A 23,735-nucleotide genomic window follows, 5' to 3' on the forward strand; every position below is an offset into this window, starting at 1 on the left:
GGTTATTTTATACAGCAATGCACCCAGTGCACTAGAAACACTGCATTACAAAGCAGATTATCTTACCTGTATTGTCATGGCCTATCTTGATTTTTTTCAGGTCTCCAATATCCACAGATTCCACTGTAAACTCATCTACCTTCCCACGCTCAAATTTGTTCTTGTTAATCTTTGAGGCCTTTAGGCTGACTATCCCTGTTGTGGCGATGCAAAAGGACATTGTTCAGCATGTGAAACAAATCCTCTGGGAATGTCAATAGTGGAACGAGGGAAGTGGCTAAAATGCAAAAACTGGCTTTTCATCTCAAGATCTGAGCTTTGTCCCTCCCTCTGAGCCCAAGTCTGTATCAACACCCAAAATATACAGAATTTCTCCCTTGAATTATCCTCTGGCAGTGCAACGGCGACGATGTTGTCATGCTGTGCTCCCAGCTAAAGAAATCGGTGCTACCCATCAGTTCCCTGTCACTCTCACAGGCATCCCAGACACTGCACACACGCCTCAGCTGCTTCCAAGAGGATTTGCTCATCAGCTGATTAAATACTTCTGGGCCACTCAAAGAGGCAGAGGAGGGTTGGGTTTCAGGAGCATGCTGATTCACTGCTGAGGAAAGCAAATCATTCACTGTATTCACTACTCAATAATGTAGTCCCAGTCAACTGTGCTGTTTCTATAATTGAAATTAAAACCTTTAGACCAGCAGCTGGTGCAAATCAGCATCGCAAAGTTTGGCAGTGATTTACAGCAGCTGGTGCCATGCTCCAAGTTACCAAGATGTGTGGACCGACTGCGAGAACATGAAGTTGTACTAAAAGGAGTGAGAAATGGGTATTGAGGAAATGACAAGAAACCATGACCTGTCTTTTCAGGTATCAAACAGGGAGTTGTTATCCTGTTCCATCATTTGAAGCCATACCTGTATCGTCTTTACTTCCATAGAGTGTGATGAAGACATTGGCATCTGTCCCAGCATTCTTCTTGTCCCCAGTTTTCACTTTCACTGTGTATGTCGTTGATTTAGCTGCCAGATAAAATATCTTAATTTTAGAGTGTAAAGACCAGGAGTTTACTTTTCCTTACATAAATGTGTGCTTGGTCTAAGTTTTGTTTTGACTGATCACAGCCATGCTGTAATCTCTAATTCCTGTCCTATGCTGTGGTAGCCCTTGAGGTGAGTTGGGCTATCTGATTCCAGAATCTTCTACTGCTCCAGTCACTCAGCATATTGCCTGCATATCTACAGATAAGAAATGTGCTGAATCCTTCCCATTTGCTTCCTGGGAACCTCTAACCCTCCTCAAAGCTGCCTCTGACTATAATATTTCATTTAAAAAAAATCTGCATGCCTCCCCTTTATTTCATTAGCATCAAATAATATATGTGCATATAACACATACCAGAAGTTGTGTACGCTGACATATACAGTTCATATTCACAAACAGACCTTTCAGAACAGCATCAATAGGGAGGTTTCTACTGTACCATGGTCTAGAAAGTGCAGTAAACTCATAAAAAAGGTGGAAAAGTCTAATATGGTCTTCACTAAGCTGCTGTAACCTCAAGATTTCCTCCCTAGTTAGACATATCTTTCCAAGATGCTGGTCAACCAGCACATCCTTCTGAACCAAAGGGATAAACACTTTGTGGAGTTTTTTTGATTACACAGCTTTTGGGAATTATTCATATATTTAAAAGCATCTGAGGGGGAAATCGGAGAGAGTTTAAAACCTTTCACTGGCTATGAAACCAGTGGAAGTGTTTGGCACTCAGCACCTTGCAGGATTGGACCAAGGAGTGTGTCTCTGCTCTGTGGTTACCATGCAAAATTATTTACAATGAGGCAAAGTTATTTTGGAGGAAGCAAGCATCAAGATGGAAAGTGAGATAAATTTAGGTCCCTTCCCTTTCTCTGGGTGTGTTTTCTCTCTGCTCAGTTTCATGTTGGAACGTTTAACCATTACAGTCCATGATGTGAAGTGAATGAGATTTTTTCCTTAGCTATTAGCCACCAATATACATTTCAGTTCAAAAATGATGACTGAACACGTTACCCATCTTCCTAGCTTTGTCACTTTGGGTCCAATCTTGCAAGATGATTAAATCGACTAAAAATGAGGAAGGTCCACTCCTCGGAGTCTGACACACACTTGACACTTCACTCAGATCTGAAATTTTCATTTTGGGGCAAAGTTACTCACAACTCAGTGAGTAACTGCTACTGATAACTGCTAATGCCCTCAACAGCACTAACAACTTGGTTCCTTTCCAACCCCACACTGGAAGAAATACAAGGCCAACATATATATTCCACCTTTCTGTTCCAGGCCCAAAGTTGCAGGAGACTGGCTGTCATTTTCTGAATCTTTCTTTACAAATGCTTCATCCACTGGGACCAGCTCCCTGGCAATCTGACCGTCATCTTCCTCGACTGCCAACCACCTCTGGCATGGAAAATAATACCTACAAAATGACAGCAGCACCCGACACTTACACAGGACTTCACAGGCTTTAATAACATAAAAAAGCACAGATCAGAGGCTACTTGAAGAAAAAATAAAACAACAAGATTACTCAAAGCTGAGCAATACATCTGTTTTCATCCTTGAGATCTGGTGTTTTTGGGAACTAAATCCATAAATAGGTTAGGGAGCACATACTACAAAGCGCTGTTTCTGGGCTGCCAGCCCCACATGATTGATTCATTTTAATTTCACTCCCAGAAAAAGTTTAGTAACTTGAAGGAACCTCCAGTCTCCCAGGCATTTTATGTTTATGAAGACTGGACCCATCTTGTCCTTATGAGTGGTCCCATCCATCAGAGCATTGTGCAACTTTTAAGCGTGTGATTTCCAGCATGTTCCAGCTCAAAGGCAAGCCTGTATTTCAGGTTTAGATCCAGCTGTCTGTGGAAATCACGAGCGTTTGCTTAGATCAGAATTTTCTTTTGGCCCAGACATTTACATTAAGTACAAAAGGCAAACAAAACGTGAGCTCAGAGTCTTCCAAAGTGGGGCCTAGAAAGGAAATGTTTGAGTGCAGCCTCTGCTCCAGGAGGGAGAGATGAGTCCCTCCCTGGAGAAACAGAAAAAAGCTGAGGTTTCCTTTCAAACACTGCTGATTCTCAAGTCACAAAGGTGCTGGGACTGCAAAACCCCCCCACAGGTACCCCAGAATGGTCCCACGCTCTGTATCATGGCACAGTGACCACAAGGCTCACAAAGGATGCCCATTCCCTGTAAGCTGGTGAGGAGCTGCAGTGATGCCCTTCTGCATCTCCTCTGCCTCCCCACGCCTCTGCAGGCTCCTGAGAACGTGGCCCCTTTTCTGACCACAAGAAAAGGGCGCAACAGGCTCCTCACGTGGTGCTCTCTTTGAGGTCAATAATCTCTACCCTCTCCAGGAACCAGCTGGGCCTAGAACCAGAATTATCGTGGCGGATTCGCAGCTTCTTCAACTCTCCCAGGTCAATGGCTTTGATGGTGAACACATCTACCTGCACAGGAGGCAAGAGGCAAATGACTGTGTTTCCAAGAAAGAAGGAAAGAAAGGCAGTAAATGGCCAAGGGTAATATTTTTCCCCATTAAAAAATAGCTATTTGTAGGTTCTCTTTGTACTCTTTGTGTGGGTGTACAAAAATAGCGACAGAGTTGTGAGGTCTCCCATTAACACTCGTGTTTGTCTCCTACAAGGCAGTAACAGCCTTGGAGCTGCCTACCCCTTCACTCCTTTCTTTACCTCATCCCAGTTTCAGATTCCTATAGTTTTTCTCTCTGCTAGATATCATTCCTTTCAGGCTTAGTATTTTCCCACAGACTGAATCTGGAACTGGGCAAAAACATGTTGACTCCATGGAAATTCTCCTGCACACCTCTATGTGGAATCTTAGAATATCCAGAGTTGGAAGGGATCCACAAGAATCACGGAGTCCAACTCGGCTCTGCATGGGACAGCCCCAAAATACAGCCCATATGCTTTATTTCAAATATTTCAGAATTTCTTCCTTTTGTCATTTACCACAACCAAGAAGATAATTTATTAACTGTGTTAGTGTGACAGGATGGTCCTTGTTATCATAACAGTTTAAACATCTTAATGTGATTAATATGTTGTTAGACTTTGGGTTTGTACTCCCAAGAGTAAGGAGCATTACATTTGCAGCTTGGAGCTCTTCCCACTGAATGAAGAACCATGTGCAGGTTGGAGTTTCACCAGTGCCAAGCTCATAAATCACAGCTAACAGCTTATTTAACAAACTTAGGCTCTTTTTTTTTTGTGGTTGCAAGTTTTCCACAGCTGCTTTTTGCTTCTATAATTTTTTGTTCTTCAAAATTATTCCTTGGAAAACTCCTGGCTATAACAGTAGCTTGTTAATTGTTCATAACGTTTTTATAGCAAATACTCAACATACAAGAGATGATCTTTAATTGGATTGGATTATAATGTAATTACAGCACACTGTGTAATACTGCTTTTATTCCCTGGCTTGTTGGCTAGAACATTTAGAATAGTATTTGCATCTAAATATGTACATACTTGAACTGCCCCACAAATACCCTCCAATATTAATTTAAAGTTTGTAAGCTTTAAGTATTCCTGAAAAGAAGCATTACTACCAGAATGTTTACAGGAAGTAGATGCAGAAGGTGATTCCAACACAGAAGTGTTGTTCAGCTTATCATTCAAATGAATCTCCCCTGGAAAATGTTTTGAGGCATTTTGCTTTATATAATGTATTTCAGAAGTAAAACACATTTGAAAGAAGTGAGAAGAGACTGTATTGAATGGCCAGCAAGTCAACCGAGAGAACCCTGCCAGCCTTCTTCTCGCTTGAGTGAGTGGAGTTCATGCATTACCTGTCCTTTCTCAAACTTGTTGAGGTTATTTGACCTTTTCAGCTGGCGCTCACCCGTGTCTCCTCTTTCCATGCCATAGATGCTCAAGAAGACATTAGCATCCGTCCCAGCCCCCCACACAGTCCCAGTGAGAACGTGGACTTCATATGTATTTTCTGCAAGTGAAATTGCAAAGGCAGGTCAGAAGGACCCCAGAACTGGCCGTGTTTCATTGAATCCGTGTCTCACCGTGAAAGTGTGTAACCCCTGAAATGCCAGCACAGAAAGAGTTTGCCTGGAGTTTGTTGGCATCTATCTTAAAACATGAGGAAATCTGTCTTCCTCCAGCCCATCTCCTTGGCCATAACAACAGTTACATCTTGCTAAACTCTCAGCCACAGTGGTAACCTCTGGGGCTCTTGATCCAAGTGCCCCAGACGACCTTTGGTGAACCCTATAGAAGTCCTTTAGTATATACTGATTTCAGGCTGTCCCCTCTATGTTCTGCCTTAGTTTACCCGCCATCCTCTTCCTCCCTAACTTGATCCACCACAGCATGGGGTAAGATACAGTCCATGCCTGGGGCAACGGTGTGGTTGTGGGGGATAAATGGTCCTGCCAAGCAGCGCAGTGTGGTTATCATCCTTTGTGCAGAGGCAGGATACACACATACACACACACGTTCCCTCTGGTATTTACCCTCCAGGTCAGATTCTCCATCAGGCACCAGCTCCACCACAAGCTCCTTATCCCCTTCATCCTTAGCCAGCCAGCGATGTGCCACAAAGGTGTAGACATCCATCCCTCCTTCTGCCTTGGTGTCTTCCTCTTCCTCCTCATCAGACTTCTTTTTCTTCTTCTTTTTGTCAGACTCCTTTGCTTTCCCCGACAGGCGCTTCAACGTGACACTTTCCAGGAACCAGCCATCCCCAATGCCTGTCCCGTCGTGGCCTATCCGAATCTTATAAATCTTGCCAACGTCTGCAGCCTCTCTCTGCCACCAAGGGAAAGTCAGCACCCAGGGGGATAGAAGACAACCTTAATTTCATAAAGCGCATTCTCAAAAATGAGGAGCAACACCTCTATCACACAAAATATCTGAGCAAGGATAAGAACAATTTCTTAATGCAAGTTTACCTTTATTTTTTCCTTTCTGCTTTACTATTTCATACTTTCCATTACCAAATCTCATCGGAATGCACTGAGCTGAAGACATTCAGAGCAGCAGTGGTGAGGAGAGGATCTAAATCTGTGTTTATTTGGCTCCCTACTTCCTCACTCCTCTCCTTACCTGTATTGTCTCTGTGCTGTCACTAAAGATGATATGATATGATAATACCATACCAGGTTTTTACAGATTCTCAGTGCATGAGGTATCTTGAAAATTAATAATAAGATGCCTTTCATACTCAGCACAGGATATGAACCCAGCAAGAAGCAATAATGGTGCAGTGAAAAGGCAGTTAACTCATATAACCTGATCTCTGTCTCAGACCATGGGTTTGGAGGGCCCTTCTCCTTCCTTCTCAACTGGAAAATTAGAGAAGTATTTTCTCACTTTGCTGATGTGCAGAGAGGATGCAATCATTAGTGGTTACAGTGCTTCAGTGGCAGAAGGCTGATCAGTAAGAAGATTTACATCCCTCTAGTCATCACAGCAGACAAATACCTTCTTGGTTTAGATTATCTGTCCAGATTACTACGTAATGAAGTTGGATAGAAGACTTTACTCCACATGATCCTTCAACAACCCATGACTTGTTCTTGATGATTGCTCATGCTGTTATGCAGTGTTTATGTTATAAAACTCGCAAACACATGCTTCAGGCTGAAATCTGGAACCTGGCATGTAAGGTTTTAGTTTAGAAGTGTTTTGTAGATTAAAACAAAATCAATTGCACACAAGATGCTTATCAGAAAACTGAAATTGATCCCACTGTCCTGACATAAAGAATGTATCTTTCCTTACATGGCTTTACCCTTAGATTTGCTGTAATCATCCTGCATGCCTTGTCCATGACTGATGGCATTTCCTATTATCATGTAGCCCACAGAATCTTATTTTTGCCCACGTTCTTTTTGTAAATATTCATATAGTGAAAGAGATAGAGGATCTGTTTATTAATGCTCCAGATCTTCTGCCTTGTGTGCTTATAAAAAAATCACAGAAATGGGCATAATTTTCAAATCTGGCAATAAATATCAGGGAGAGGATATAAGCACAGCTATGTAAACAGAACACTGTACATATGGCTTTATTATAAATCTGATATTGGCTAATAGATCTTACTCATAAATTTTATAAAGCTTATTTCCTTTAAAATTGGAGAAACCTAATCTTAAAATTATAGAGGGTTTTTAAAAAGCAAACATTTATAAGGCACTAGTCATTTCAAATCCCCAAAAACTCATTAAAAATGGATAAACATCAGTAACTCCATTCAGTAAAGCAAGAAAATGAGGCAGGAGGAGGTGAACTCATCTCAAAAATACGCATTACAAAACTAGTAAAGCTGTGGATAAAGGCACCTCCATTTGGCCACTGACAGCAGGAAGGATATCCTAGTCTTGATGATTCAGGGGAGCTTCAGCAATTACCTTCAAGCTTAACTGTGCTGAGATGGATCCACCCTCTGTGGGACTGCAAATTCGTAAGGCACTGCTGTGCCAAGCCTTGTACTGTGAGCACATATGACAGATGTGCCTTAAATCCTGCTTCCATCTGGACTCTCTGCTTCACTGTCCAGATGTTGGTCTCTCCTTCAGTACAGGAGGATGTGGCTCTGATGTGTCCTGACAGAGCATCCTGTCTTTGCTCTGATCCCACATCAGGGCAAGTGCAAAGACCATTCATTTCTCCCAAACCATGGATTCTCTGGACAGAAACTCCAAGCTCACAAGGCAGAAAAGAACATTGGTCCAAAAGGGTGACGATGCCCGACCATGTCGTGGTCCACACCTGCTGCTCAGCCTCATCAGCCCAGGACCTCTTGCTGGATTATCCAAGTCCTGGCTCACTCCCTTGAGTTACGTCGGAGGTTTCTCACCCCTCCAAACACTCTCTTTACTGCTGGGCTGCTCAGAAAGAGGTGTGGGCTCTGCAGTATAAACCTGACTTCTGACCATCCTGGTACCTGGAGGACTGTGCTGTGCACCTCGAGCACCAGGACTGTGCAGTGCCCACTGGAACAGCGCTACAGGCACTGTAAAATCCATGGGGCATTCACACATTCACAGGAATTACAGCTGCAAACCTTCGCAGGGCTGACATCTGTACCCATAGTTAATGGTGTGTGTGACCACGGGCAAACCTGGGATTCCCTATATTTTTATACAAGTGTGGAGTTTTTTTCCCCAGCTACACAATGAGAATTGGCAATAACATGTGGTCAGGCCCAAAGTTTAAAGCCTTCTGAGATCCTTTTGAAAGTAAATATAAACAAATACTGCTATTAGATCATAAATTTCAATGACAGCTTTGCTAACAGCCCCTCAGAAGATGAAAGTCCCTCCACAAAACACAAAACCCCATAAAAGAAATAAAAAGCCTTCCAAAACTATGGGTAGAGGACAGTAGATACCGCCAGACCTGCAATTTTCTTGAAAAGTCTTTTTTTTTTTGTATCGTTGGGCCAATTATTCTATTGATGTCTCAGCTTTGGCTGATCATTTCTTTCCCCTCTTAGAAGTGTCAGTGACTGCCTTCATCATACCTTGAAGATATCTGTGGCTCCCCTTTCAAAGTTGTTGGATCTGTTTTCTAAGATGATCAATTCCGTTTTGCCAGTCTCACCATAAATCTGCATGAAGACTTTGGCATTGGTGCCTGCGGCTCGCACGTCTCCAGTAACTACAGACACCTCATAGTTTATCACTAGTCCAAAAATAAAGCAATTAAATCAGCAGAGAAACTCAGATAACAACATTCCCGGGGGCTCAGGTTCGAAATTAAATTAACTTGTCTTAACAAATGTCCACGTAGCCGACCATTTGCCCTTATCCAATCTAAATGTGAGATAACAGAACTCTTCACTGAGGACTAACCTAACAGTTTTCCTTTTACAAGTAGTAAGCCAGTGTCAGAGGGGTGCAAAACAGAGCCTTAAAAGGGAATTTTGTTTCCGTACTAACTATAGAGTGGTTGAATGGTCTCCTTAGTACAGTACGAGGGAGGGAGCTACAGAGAGCAGGGGAAAAACACAGCATTCTTTCTCAGGATCTGACGGCAAATTTTAACTGGAGCCTTAGAAGAAAATGGGTCTACTGATAAAAGTCAAGTGGCCAGTAGGGATTTGGCACTTATTTATCAAAAAGCTTCTCCCTTCCAGGAAACGGGGTAATAAAGACAGGATGGGACATGTGCCTGTGCATGAAGAGAAAAAAGGACTGGGGCAGATAAATGTAGAAAAAAGCAGAACCCTCTGATATTGCAGTGAAGAAGTACATTGTCTTGTGCTGTGTTGTGCTGCCCAGGATGTAAATTTTTCATATGGTCTCAGGAAATGGAGATGAAAATCTCTGTAATGTTTTCCCAACCCCTTTAAAAAACATGAGGAGAATATTTTACTTTCCTCACCAATATAAGCTCATAGCGATGGTGACTTTTGGTTGTAGTGCCTAACACAGTGGTGACCTTGCCCTCAAGAACAGGAGCAATACATATTTAGCCCTAGCTAAACACAACACATGTTCTCTTACATTTCTCAGTCGGCAAAATCTCACTTGGGTAGACCTCCACCTCCACCCTGCCATCAGCCTCATCCTTGTCAAGCCATCGGTTGCAGGGGAACATGTACTGCCTTCCCTGGACTGGAACTGTGATCTGGACACTGGCCAGGAACCAGCCGGACCGGAGACCCACATTATCGTGCCCAATCAGTATTCGGTTGATCTTTGAAAAAAGCAAACAAAAACCCAGAGGGCAGGGAAAAAAACGCAACACAACAGAATTTGCTTAATGTCTAACAATCTTCTTACCCTGGCACTGTGTTCTTCCACTGTGTTCATGTAAATAATCTATATGTGTATTTAACTATAGACTTAAAACACTCCTCACATGCCAGCATGCACAATAGATTACTGGTGTAAAACCTATGTAAAATTTGTCTCCTAATATCCAATGTAAAGATGAAAGGTTCTTTCATCACATTCAATATTGAGTGTTATTTTGATTCTGAATTCAGACACTTGCACAAAGTATAGAGCCACCTGCAATTAATTCTTACCTTTCCAATATCCATCATATCTAGGGTAAACTCATCCACTCGACCACGTTCAAAATAATTGCCTAGATCATTATCAGAGACTAAGAGAGGCTCTTTGCTGGAGTCTGCTTTTTCACCATAGAGTTTGATGAAAACCCTGGAATCTGAGCTGGCACCAGGGATATCTCCCGTCTTCACGCTGATGTGATAACTGACATCTGGAGTAAGATCAATGTACAAAACACAGACATGTGAGTGGCATTTCCAGTGCCCAGCCAAGCAATTGGCTTCAAACAAGATATAGGGGAGGGAAGCTCCAGATACAGACACAGAAAGGACTTTGCCCTCCATTCATGTATCCAGCATTTTAGGGCCACACTGGAGAAGCTGTTACCCCTTGGAATTTTTCACCAAAAAATGAGAGATCCAATACTAGTAAGCATACACCAGTATTTTTGGTTACTTACACTTTAGCTACACCAGTGAGCATAAAATATTCTGTATGCCTCCCTCTCACTCTTAGATGATTACCCAAGCCATAAAAATGCACTTAGGCAAATGGGATTATTTCACTATTTTTATACTTACAATTTAATTCAATAACTTTGACTTTCTTTTTTTTTTTTTTAACGAAACAAGCTGTGCTCTGCAAGCACCATTTTATAAAGAAAATTGTAGCATTGGAGCCTTGGTTCTCCAGAGTAGTACAATATAATTTTTTTGGTGGTTTTCTTCTGAGAATGCAGTTATTTGATGGAATTCACTCTACTAAAATAGTGGAAATTCAAGACCCTTTGGAGCAAGATATACAAATAGGCAGTTCTTAAACAAATCACAACATTAAAAATCGAAGTTTCTTTCTACGTATATAATGTTGCAATTATGCTCTTTTATACAAATTAATCCAATTCATAAACTAGAATTTAAGAGTCAGAGGCATTTCTTGCAGCACGACCTATTGCAACTTCTTGCATAAGAATGGTAAAAAAAGCCCAGTAGATTTACTGGTAACTGACAAGAATTATTAAGAAGAATAAAGCAAATAAACACATCCATGTACAACTCGAACCCAGACCTTCTGTTTTCCAAGCTAAACTCACTTTTTAGCAACGGTGACTCCCCAGCAGGCACTAATTCTCGGACAATCTGACCATCGTCCTCATTTTTGTCAAGCCATCTGGTTTACAAAAAGAAGTTGTCTTTGAATAATTAGCACCTGTTAAACCTTTCAAAATCTACATTGGCTTCACACACAGCCCAAATCCACACCACCATCAAAAATATGTTTTTAGAGGGCTCTGTATCTCTGTTATCTTAGCAGGAACTTGACCAGACCATACGGCAGCCACATTATAAACCTCAATTTTTCCAAGAAGAGGGACCATGAGAGCTCTGCTCGCAGTAGATAAGCATCTGCTGTGATGTCCGTCTGTCTGAAAAGCACAAACTGCACAACCACAAGTTATTCCTGTGAAGAGGCAGTTTTAGTGTTCTGAAAGCACTGACCATCGTTGACCAGAAAGACTTGCAGCCTCTACTACTAGAGGGAGGGGATGAATTGTGTTATTCCCATTTCTAGGACTGGGTACGTGGAGGCAGCTGGCATCAGCAAAAAGAAAGGCTTTTCTATGTTTTTCAACATTAAAGATCCAACTAGACTAATTAAGAAGAGGAACTGGGCACAAAGCAAACTGTAGCATGATCTCAAGGGAAAAAATTCTGAGAGAAAAATCTTAGAATCATAGAATGGTTTGGGTTGGAAGGGACCCTAAAGACCATCCAGTCCCACCGCCTGCCATGGGCAGGGACACTTTCCATTATCCCAGGGTGCTCCAAGCCCCGTCCAACCTGGCCTTGGACACTTCCGGGGGGGGGGTAGCCACAGCTTCTCTGAGCAGCCTGTGCCAGGGCCTCACCACCCTGATAGTAAAGAATTTCTTCTTAATATCTAATCTCTCTGCCCTCCTTCAGCTTAAGATCATTTCCTCCTTATCCTACCACTACATGCCCTTTTCAGAAGTTCCCTCTTCAGTCTCCCTCCAAAAGTCCCCTCTCAAGACAGAGGGGAACCAATTGCTAACCTGGTAACCTTCACAGCTGCTCCTTCAGCCTCAGGGGTGAAGGATTTGCAGCCCCAACCCCATCACGTGCCCTACAGCAACCACTGCATGAAAACAGCCAGGGCCCTGCCAGAAGTTTCTCGCTTTCCTCTTCAATCCCAGATTGCTGCAGTGCTCAGTATATTCCTGTAAGCATCTGTTTAGGGTCAGGTTTCCCACAGTGGTGCTGTGAGAGCAGGAGCAGTTCCCAGAATGCTCATTGTTCCCAGGTACACATCTATCTACAGCAGCACCTTTTGCAGCTAAAAATACTGTTTCAAACCAGCAGGGGCGAGAAAAGAACAAATGAGCACTCTCTGGCAGGTTACACGGAGTATTTAAATGGCTTTAACAATTCCCAGGACCAGGAGGAGTAAAAACAAATGCCCAGAAACTTTCTTTTTAAAGGTAGCTACACTGGACCACAGCAGATCTGCTTCTGCACAAACACATGCAGCCCATGTGCCAAAAAGGAGGGGAACTCCCTTCCAATCAAAGTTTCTATCTTTGACAGTGAGTCAGCACGTATGGAAACCAGAAAACAACCCTTATAACCAGGACTTGGGGACACGAACAAAGAGAGCTCCTGAGAGCTGGATCAAACCTAAGGCACCTCACTGGTGAAAAGCCAGCACAGCTCACAGTCATCACCAGTTGGACCAGATATTTTGGAAGACCCAGGATGGTACGTCTCCCCTTCATCCATCTGAAGGAATATTATATTATTTTCAATCTTCTCCCTCTCCTCCCAACCAGAGGAAAACAATAAGTACAAAGAAACCATGCAAAAAAAAGCAGCAACAGGAAAGAAATGCAAACATGAGCTAGAGCTAGCCAGGTCCTGGAAGCACGAGCAGCAGTGTTGTCATGCAAAAAAGGTGCACAGGAGACCCACCACACGGACACACACCTCCAGCCCCAGCTTCCCTCTAAGCTTTGGGAGGTTGTCGGGTATGCACTCTACCCCGTACTCTTCCCTTTCTCTCTGTAAAGCAGCTGGCCTTGTGCAGGTGGCCTTGGACAGGGCTAAAAGATCAGCTGGTGAGCATGAAGATGACAAACACATGAACATGTGATGATCACACATCACCATGTGAGGGCATCAGATATGGTGGTGTGCCTCAGAGGAGGCTGAGGGGTGTAGTGGGATAGAGGAGCAGAAAAATCTGTGGGGAAGACCATGAAGCTGATGTCAAGAATTGAGCAAGGGTAGATTGCAATGAGAGCATGCTAAGACGTCATGTTGTCTTAAGAAAGGAAGCCTTTATTGATATTTTGGGGCTGGGGTGGGTTGGGGTTATTTTACCTGTTAGAATGATCCTTAATACCTTTGTATCACGTAGTTCTTGATGCTGGCTCAGGATTCACATCCTTGGACAGGTATCCAATGGCTAGGGGATCACATCATCCCAAAAGTCAAGATGCTTCTGTGTACATGGATGTTAACTGGGAGGACCCACAAAATTCAAGCCTGAATTCTATCACCCCAGGACCACTGACCTCAGCATGGCCTTCAGGAAGGCAGAAGTTCACAAGGCAGACACACTTCTGCTCTCCTGGTTTTTGTGCCCTGCAAGCTGCTGTTTCTGTTGCCAGTGGACATGCTGCTGTTTTCTGTCACCTTTGCCATTGCTGATGTTTTGGCAGTATCTGGGATAACACTGAATCCTGCTCTGAGGTGGCAGGATAAAAATACATACCACAAGAAACAGATCTCTGTGTGCAGCACAGCAAATGCTAACTGCTTCAGCAGTGAGGACAGAGGAGAAAAGCAAATCAGAAAAGCAGGACACACCCTGACATAAAGAAATTCTCTCTACCACTGTTGGCAGGTACTGATGGCAAGACAAGGAGCATGTCTTGGACTGGAGGAGGAAGAGGGAGGTTTATCAGCAGAAGTGGTTTAAAGCTCCTTGTGCTGTTTCAGCCAAGAAAACAGCCACAAGTGGCAGAAGCACTATTTTTTCGAGAAGATTAGTGACAGAGGAAATATTTGGATGAGCAATGGCACTGCATCCCTTTCCTTCATCACATATCCATCAATATCCTAATTTCACTTCAGTGTAATTCCAACAGCATATCACTGAGCAGCAGATTGAAACCAGGGGTTTATAGTCTTACACCCAACACAAATGGATTGACACATTATAAACACATCTGGCTGCAGATAATAGAATATTTCAGTGCAGTGCCGTCATATCCCTAGTACAAAAGGCATGTCAAAATCTCTTATTTTATCAGAGCCTTTATATGATTTCAGTGAATGTAATCCACATGCCACTGTGGGTTTTGCAAGGGTGTAGTCGCGTCCTGTGCCACATCCTTGATTTTAAAGAGATGCTTTATGACCAATATAACTCAAAGAGGACAGAAATATGATATGAAAGCCACTCCAGAAAGAATTTCTGGAGGATCAGAGAGTCAGGTGACCACTGGAAAAAATACGGTATAACATCATATACAGCATTTGAAATCCAGACTGAGTGCAATTAGAATGATTGGCACATCCATTAGATTCAGAGGCACATATGTATGTGTGTGTGCCTTTAAATATAACCTATATACAAAAATGTGCAAAAAGAGATAGACATTTCAGTTTATTTTTAGGCAAGAAAAGGAGGTTTCTCTGGCTCCTTTGTATGATGAACATTTTTTGGCATTTGCTTGAATAAATGTTCTTTTTGCAGGAGTCTCCTAGTGCATCATCCCATTCATGGTCTGTCTGCTGTTCTTCAGAGAATTAACAATGTTCCCTCATGCTTGTGCTGGATAAAAATTAGGATGGTGGGGACCATATGCTTAGAAAAAAAATTTAATGACATATCACTGAAGATTCCAGAGAGTTGTAATGATTTATAGCGTGCAAAATTCTATCCTATCACAGACTCACAACTTCGTCTGATTGAAAATTCATTTCTGTCTGGGAAACAAATATTATAAAAAATAAGCTGCTTTAAAGCATGTCAGCTAGTCCATTCCTGGACTTCCAGAGAGCTTTGAGGAGTCAATGAAATCAGCAGAACTCAGTTCTGATCTCCAAAAAAGTTTGGCTCCATTTCTGGGGCAAAAGGTGAACTCCCTTAATTTTGAGCTTTGCAGCAGTATTCATCATCACAATACCTAAACCACATCAGATGTTACAAGGTATAAACTGTTCAGTGATGCCACTGAATGATTCAGTATTCAGTTCGTAAAAGCATGGATACTACAATGCCATGTCGCCGTAAGGGAGGAATAGTACTGCACCCAAGTGATGTACTAGTAATTCTGCAAATAACGCTCGGGGAAGTAACTTGCATTTACTTCTTGCAAGCAAGGATCAAATGACCACTTTAAAAATCACTGACTCTAAGCCAACTGTTTAAAGAGTTGAAAGCACAGGCCTGGGAGTTGTTATTTCTCAGTGCTCTTCCTGAATCTGACACAAACTCACAATTAATCCACTTAGCTTCCCTTTATCTCTGCTGGCTCCCTTGTACTACAAAGACAGTTCTTCTTACAGAGCTCTTGTGATTACTAAGGAATAGATGATCCTGTGGAGTCACAGAAAAGATTTCAAGTTAGAAGGCAAAACATAGTTGTGTATATGAATATGTAAATAGCAAGAACAGGGACTTCAATGAGTTCTACGCACTGAAGGTTTATAAGGCTAAGTCAAGACATCAGTTAGAGTGGAAACTGATCAGGCAGATTTTTGATAAGAGTATCTGCTCCCCGTGTGCAGCTGTAGCCTGGTTTGCACAGAGGTAAGGAGCATGTGGAGCTTTCTGCACAGGTGAGATGTGTTTCTGCTGGAAGGCATTTTGTTCCCTAGCTGTCTCACAGGAGCAGCTGAGAGTCACAAGGTCAATGGAGTAGCTTTCAGTATGAACCCAGCAGCAAAAGGTGTTTTCTCCAGACCCTGCAATTGTGCTGTGTAGAGGAGTGGAAGTTAATCGAGTCTTGGAGATAAAGGCAGTGAGAACAGCATGTCTACTGGCCAAGCAGAAAGAGAATCTTCCCTGGTGTACCCCTTGGATGGAGTCTCTGACTAACCTTACTAGAATTGCCTCTTCTTGGACAAGTCTTTTTCAACAACTTGCCTCTGAAGAGCTGGGTGGAGCCGGACTCCCTGAGCTCCTACCAAAGGAGCAAGGACATAAGCTGTCCTTGGCCTACAGGAGTGGAGAGGAACATCCAAATGCTGCAGGCCATGGAAATGCCTGTCCCTCACATGGAGGATGCAGTGGGTGAGCACCTTCGCCCTCAGATCTCTCCAGACTCCATGACGACACCCGTACACTGCGATGATGCCTCAGTCTCTCAGGAGACATGGGCACCAAAGGGAGTGAGAGGGAGCAGCTGTCCCTGTGCTTGATGGCGATCAGTCATGTCACCTTCTCAATCTGAGAGGAAAGAGATAATGCTGGCACAAGGACAGCAAATAAAGCCACACAAACAGCACTGATATCACTTGGAAAAAGAGACATTTAGAAAGATAAGAAGAGTGGAATTCCATCACTGGTGACCTGAAGCCTGAAGGAACACCATGAATATTTTGGGGATAAGGTTTTGGGTTTTTTCTCTCCGTCCTTTTTCCGTCCCTGGCCTGAGGGGAATGCCCACTGGTGCTCCTGATCCACAGGTGTAAACCTAAGGGAAAGGGTGTTATCACTCCAAGCTGATGGAAGACACCCAGTTTAGCAGTCACATAAGGAGACAATTCAAAAAGGAGATCTCTAAAATGAGCCAGCTGCATGGTGCAGTTAGACACAGAAATATCTCTGAGGAGCCTGAGCAAAACAGCCCTTCACGTGGACACTTCATGTCCAAGGAAAAACCTGTCTAGCTTGCTTGCTTAACTCAGTAAAACATATGGTTGTTAAATATGGATCAAAAGGCAGCAATGACTATGTGGCTGTTTGTTCTTTGAAAAGGGAGAAACTGGCTTGCTTTTCACAACCAAGATGACATTGCATCTGCTGCTCCATGCTGTCTCCCTGGTGAGTTTGCTCTCTGATGTGACGTGGCTTTAGCAACGCCAAGAGGCTGGGGCTGGCTCCTGTTTTGTTTTTGGCTGACTCCCCTCATTATAGTGGAGTTCTTCCAAGACAAGAGACAAGTAACCAGCTTAGAGGCTTTACCTTTGTCTTCAATTTTAAAATAATTGTGTTTGTGTTTCACAATTCCACTTATCCCTGGGAGATGATTTTTTTGAACAAGTACTTGGTGTTGTTAAATGGAGCTCAGTGGACGACCATCCTACAGGGTGGACGTCCTGAGAGGGTAAGTGGGACTCTAAACTACACTGCAGTTAATCTCTAATGTTTTCACCCAGTTCTTGCTAATTTGTGCTGCAGGGTTGAGGCAGACCCCAGTTAGTGCCAAGACAGATCATGCACCTTGTTCCCCCCAGGCAGCCTCAGTACAGTACATTTCTTTTGGACACTTGATTGTCTAGGCAAGAGAAGACTACATTTGTAACTCACGCACAGGGGTAAGCCACAGCCCTCTGCTCTACCACTGTCTCTGTCTGCATGATACGCATTTCCCCTCATGCAAGGAGCTCTCGAGATGGCAGCGTAACAATTTTTCATGCTCCCAACACAAAAATAGCATCCCATTGCTCCCAGAAAGATGGGATGCGCATGTGAGGGACCAGAACCTCGTTCCACACATGCAGTAACACCAGCAGATTGCAGAATGTGTTTCTGCAGCAGGCAATTGCAGTGACACTGGGTGTGGTACTGGAAGGTTGTGCTTTGTCTTTTGGAAATTCTCTGCATTATGGAGCTAATTGCGGAGAGGTTCACAATCCAGATTGCTGGTCATTTGTTGAGGGGAGTTAATTGTATCTTAAACCTCCCAAAACACACTCTTTGCTTTCAGGCTTAGCAAAAATAAGTGAACGAATGCATAAATGAAAAGGATTAAGCTGTGCTCAGAAATTTCCAGTCATGGACCAACAACTAGGCTCTTCAAAGTCTGGCAAATGCATAAACAAAGACTTAATTTGCAAGCATTGTTTCCAGTACCTGTAGCAGGGGAATTCCACAGCCTCACTTTCTGGCTGTCCTTCTTCCCTCACTATCACTTTGGCAAGGTACCAGCCACTGCTTCCTCCTTTGCCATCATGCCCTATCCTCACCCTCCTCACCTGCTTCAGCGTTACTGCTTCAACGAAGAATTCATCAGCCTTTGAGGAGGAGAATAAAAAAGGTAATGCAATATTTCTCCTTAAAAGCAAACAAACAACCCAAATTTATTATTGCAATCAAACCAACATCATCAGCGCGCTGCAAGACAATTCTTCACAAGATGAGGGAGAAAGTACAAATTTACCAAAGAATAAAAAGCCTGAATATTTGTGCTAGATGTGTAAGGTTAGATTTGTAAATATATGATCCACCAGCATTTTAAATCTCCCATGTCATTTCATGCCCTCCACAACTGTAAAAAAACAGAAGTAATTTGATTGTTAAGAAATTCATACAGAGAGGCAGGAAATCCAAGTTCAAACCCTGGCTCAGCTATAAGCTTTCTGAGAAGTCAGAAGCAGGTCACTTCAGACCAAAACTACAGAGGTGTTTGGAGGTACAGTTCAAAGACATTACACTGTGTTAAAGTCAGACAGCATTGATTACCGAGCACAATTTAACCCCATTTGATTTCCTGGCACATCAGTATGGGCAGGACTGCACAGGGGTATTCCAGCTGCTCCATGAGTTGTGTTTGGAGGGTGGTGTGAACCTAACCCAGCAGATAAATACCCTCAATATCCCACAACAGACATGGATTTTATGTCTTTTTTTTGTTCTTTCCCACCCCCCCCCCTCCCAGAACAGGCTCAAATAACCAACCTAGAGATTAGCCCAAGGGACGGCCTCTCAAGAGCAGAGCTCTGTTACGCCAGAGCTCACTGGGACCAACAGTCCTTGATGGCTAAGGGAAGAGAAAAGCATTCAGAAAGCGAGTTACTCCTCTGGGAACCAGGCCAGACAAAAGTATCTGCGGCACATGTACTGATGCACACACATGGCACAGGCATGGTAAACACTGGGTGTAAACAAACAGCATATCTGCAGCGTTTAGCCCAACAAGGAGACATGACTGCTGTGGTTGCCATCTGGCTGAGATGCCTTGCTTAGGTAAGAGCAGGATAACCACTGTCTTTTGGTTGTTCTTCGTCTCCCAAAAGCACACCTGGTGGTAGCATACATCCAGCTAGCTCCTGGAAAGCACGGTGGCAAGGGAGTGTTTACGCAAATACTGAAATTTATTAAAATGATAATAATTATGTCATCATCCAGAACTCCAAACTGACCTCCAGAATGAAGGCAGCTAACCATTTTGCCACTGTTTAAAGTGTTAATGATGGGCTTACATATGTCAATGCTACTTACACACTCAAAACTGCTGAATTGGGGATTTAAGGCATCAAAACCTCACTGACTCAATCCAAGTCAATGTAATTTAATTCATTAGGCCTGATGCTCACCTTACTTATTAATGGCTGATATAAATTAATGAGTAAGTAACTAACTGGAACCACAACAGGGCAAACAACTAATTTAGAGGCATCTTTAAATCTTACTTTCTACACAGGCTGTTAGTTTGCATCTGCAGGCAAACTTTTCAAGTTAAATTGGTAATCAAGGTACTATTGGTTTAAGTAGCTGTAGATTAGAGACCGTACAGACTTAGCAACATTTCTTTTTAACAGTGTATCTGAGTTAATCAGTGTAGATATACTCATTCAGCCTCTTGAATATATGAGCTCTAAGTTTGTCAGGATCAATTCTTAAACAGCCTCCAGTTCATTCACCAGCTTTAAGTTCTTTGTGCCAGGGGAGCAGTTTTCCACTAACAGGTTCCAGTTTGGTTTATGTCATCTGCATACTATTAATCACATCATTTGATTGCCAAAATGACTTTTCCCTTTTTATGCTCCTTCATGCAAGTTTGCCTATAACTTATTTTTGTGAATAAATGTCACAGAAACATCACAGAACCCTAGAATGGTTTGGGTTGGAAGGGACCTTAAAGGGACCTGATATGGGCAGTGACACCTTCCACCAGACCAAGTGGATCCAAATCTCACCCAACGTGGACTTGGACAAGGATGGAGCATCCGGTAAAATAACCTACATCTGTGTTTAAAATATTTGTATTCTCTGCAAGCCAAGCACCTTTCTTTGGAACTGCACTGAAACAGTCTTCAGCACCAAAACACGACTCATTTTGCTACCATTTTGACAAAAACAGGTTTCACCAAATGACAAAATGCCATCCTTTACTGCTTGGACCTACTTTTTAAACTAAAATATCTATAATGTCAATGCATAGGCAAAAAAAAAAAAGACGTTTGCAAAGTCGATTTATGCAAGCCTATATATAATTTAGAAGCGGAATGGACTCTCACACTATGTAATTGCCACGTTTCCACAGACAGATCTTAAAAGCACAAGAAATACTTGAAAGTTCTTTTAATGTCTAGAAGAGCTCAGTGATTTCAGTGAAGAATTGGAAATTCTGGACACTCAAAGGCAAATTCAAAGTGCTAATGCATATTTCAGAAGCCTAAATTCAATGGTCTATTTTGAAAACGTGACCTCCTTTTTTTATCTTCATTTTCTTTCCACTCTGAAATTTCAATCAAATAATGACACAGGAGATGGGAAATCTGCAGAGGTCTGTGATCAGATTCTCAAAATCTCCTTCTGGAGATATCGATTACGTTTTACCAGTCTAAGTTGGACCCTAGAGATCCAAAATTGGATACATATTAAGTAGCTTGACCCTATAGATCAGATCAACAAATTATTTGCTTGCTGATACTGCCAATGCTGCAAGGGCTTTAGCTACAATTTGACTTCTTCATTATCTCCAGCTTTCCAGGGAATAAGCTGTCTTCATTTCAGTCCATTTCCACCCCCCTTCATTCTGGATGTGGAGAGACAAAAATGTATTGAAAATCAGTTTGAAAATAAGACACAAAATTGAGTGCAGCATGGTTGAGGGAAACTGGAGGAATTATAACGGAAACATATTAGGCTTTGGGTTCTGACTTTCACATTAAATACGATGCTTTTTTCTTCCTCTGCCCCAGGGAGCCAAATTTTTTGCTATATTAGATGGAAAGGAAAAGGCTCCCTTTTATTCTTGGAAGATTTCCTGGAAGCCTTCCCCAATCTGAAGATGCAATTTCAGCAGTCAGAACTTATCTGGGGAGCAAACCAAGAGACCCTTTCATGAGCATACATCAAGCAAGGGCACACTGTCCCCAACCTAAGCCTCCCTCCAGCTGCAACCTGTTATGATGCTCTGTCGACAAGATTTATTTCTCCCTGCTGCCCTAGCCCGAGCTGGCAAAAAAATCAGCTGACTTTACAAATACACATTAAAAAAAAAAAAATTAATTTATAAAATCATCACACGCTTTAAAAACCTTGTGTTGAGGTGCTGCTGTGTGAACTTACGTTGCCTTTTTCAAATTTATTGACGGTGTTGATGCAGTTGTAGAGGACGCGCTCGCCTGTGTCCCCCTGGTCGCCGATGAGGCAGACGAAGACGTTGGCGTCTGTGCCACTGCCACTCACTGTGCCCGTGCACACCGTCACACGGTATTTGATCACTGGGGAGACATAAATTAGTGAAACAATCCTGGCAACGCCATTAATCGCCATTTAAATTTACTGTGTTTTTGACAGGCTTGTAATTAACTTTAAGTGTTCGCACTTCCAGCTGGTACTTCTGCAGATGTATTGACTTGTACACTTCCATGTTACCACCAGGAAAAGGGGGGGGGAAAAAGCCAAAATAGGAAGACCTGAAGCATTGAGAGAACCCATAAAAGCCCTCCAAACAAGGACATAAAAATGCTGGCCCTTTCAAGGAAAACCTCAGGAAGCGGAGTGCCCCTGTCCGGCTACCTCCCCTTCTGCCTTCCCAAGATGGCCCTGGGGTGGGGAATCTTGCAATATGTGTGGGGAAAACAGCATTTTCAGCACCCAGGGGCATGGCAGGCAGACAAAATGAGTTAGAAAGGAATGAATGCTCAGAGATCTGAGGAATGGGCTCTTCATGTTGGGTTAGTGGGACAAGACAGGCCAAATTACGCCCATTCCCTTGGGACTATTATAATCACAGAACCATAAAATCATTACATCACAAAGGTTGGAAAAGACCCCCACGATCATCCCTCCAAGAGTCCAAACTTTATTCTGGAGGTAGGATTGTCTTGCCTTCTTTTCACCCTTAAGGTCTTCATATGATTTTTCTGGGTGGATTTTGATCTGCCACCTTCCTTCCCTGACCACGCCCTCCTCTCTGCCCTCCCACCCCATTGGGTGAAGTATTTCCAGGAAGAAATATCACAACAAAGAGCCAGCCCACAGACCAGCTTTTGAGAGAGATCCCCTTATTCCCAGATTGGGGAAAGGACAAGAAGCAGTGCTCCCACCCTCCCTCCAAAACCCACCTGCAAGCCCAACACAGAGGTGTTGCATCTCACCTCTGCTCAGCACAAATTCACCTCACAGGAAAGTGCCTGAGTGAGGATTCAAGCTGCCCTCTCCACAGTTGATTAAAAATACATTTCAAAACCAGGTTTATTTACATTTTAATAACATCTGCAATTACAATTACTCTTCCTCTTCTGAGAAACTGCTCCACTGCATGCAGATCACCAGTGCCAGAACCAGAAATTTCAGAAAATGGGGGACTCAAGGTCTACAGAGTGTGGGTGCTTTGGTGGAAAGGTGAAAAATCCCACTGACCACCTTGAGATGTTCTGCTCTCCTAAATTCTCCCTCTAAGATTTAATTCTTGTGACACAAGGTCAAGGCAGAAGTGGCCGCTTCAGAAAGCCAGGGCAAAGTTCTGTAGCTTTCCTTAATTAAATCTCCAGTTCAATTAAAAGAATAAATAGTTTGGATTGCTCATACATACTGAAAGATGCATATGCGCACATTACTGTGCTGTGCAATTTACTATATATTTATACATACAGCTGCATAAATTTGCATATAACTAAATAAAACTTTAAAGCCCAAAATATGATTGTCAAATTTTAGATTGCATTTCAGCTAAGCTTGCTTTCCATGAATATTCCTCAAACCTTGCATTTCACATTTTAAGGGAGACTGGAAAAAAATTTACAACTTTAAAAAAACCCAAGCACTGGAAACAACTGTGCTGTGTCCAGATCTCTCCCATTTCCCACCACAGAGAAATCTGCTCCAGGAAAAAAAAAAATAATAGAAGACTGGGATTTCTCAGGCTTCATGCAGCTAATGATGCACACAGAAAATACTGCAGAGAGAAAGTGCCAGAAAGAGAAGTTAATTGAATTGCATCGGTCTGCCTGTGCATCTCTCACACAAAGAGGTTTTCTTTCTATTCAGGTCCTAAGCAAGCCCCTGCACAGAGCCTGTGGCTCTCACCTGGCATGACTTCAGTCACCAGAGATCCCTCGGCAGGGAGCTCCCGCACGATCTCATTGTCCTCTTCATTTATATCTAGCCAGCGGCCGCAGTTGAATGAGTATTTTTCTTTTGTCAGCGTTTTCAGCAGAGTTACCTTCATTAAACCAAAACACTGCATGAGTTCAGAGGCTTA

General features: G+C 42.8%; 1 protein-coding gene across 2 annotated transcripts in view; it reads right to left on the reverse strand.

Annotated features, from left to right (window-relative positions):
• The window catches only part of LOXHD1 (lipoxygenase homology domains 1), a 153,994-nt gene that overhangs the window by 72,651 nt on the left and 57,608 nt on the right, over nt 1-23,735 (reverse strand). Inside the window, exons 12-24 of one of the 2 annotated variants that reach the window (XM_032095893.1) lie at nt 23,561-23,696; nt 21,596-21,750; nt 18,152-18,312; nt 11,139-11,215; nt 10,060-10,256; nt 9,533-9,725; nt 8,548-8,708; nt 5,534-5,828; nt 4,856-5,010; nt 3,361-3,494; nt 2,313-2,461; nt 918-1,022; nt 67-195 (exon numbers count right to left, since the gene is read on the reverse strand). In XM_032095893.1, the coding sequence (XP_031951784.1) occupies nt 67-195; nt 918-1,022; nt 2,313-2,461; nt 3,361-3,494; nt 4,856-5,010; nt 5,534-5,828; nt 8,548-8,708; nt 9,533-9,725; nt 10,060-10,256; nt 11,139-11,215; nt 18,152-18,312; nt 21,596-21,750; nt 23,561-23,696 (2,047 nt within the window). Of the gene's footprint in view, nt 1-66; nt 196-917; nt 1,023-2,312; nt 2,462-3,360; nt 3,495-4,855; nt 5,011-5,533; nt 5,829-8,547; nt 8,709-9,532; nt 9,726-10,059; nt 10,257-11,138; nt 11,216-18,151; nt 18,313-21,595; nt 21,751-23,560; nt 23,697-23,735 lie in introns of those variants that run through there. The other variant, XM_032095892.1, reaches the window with a different exon arrangement.

The sequence above is a fragment of the Corvus moneduloides genome, chromosome Z (genome assembly GCF_009650955.1).
Source record: "Corvus moneduloides isolate bCorMon1 chromosome Z, bCorMon1.pri, whole genome shotgun sequence".
NCBI lineage: Eukaryota > Metazoa > Chordata > Aves > Passeriformes > Corvidae > Corvus > Corvus moneduloides.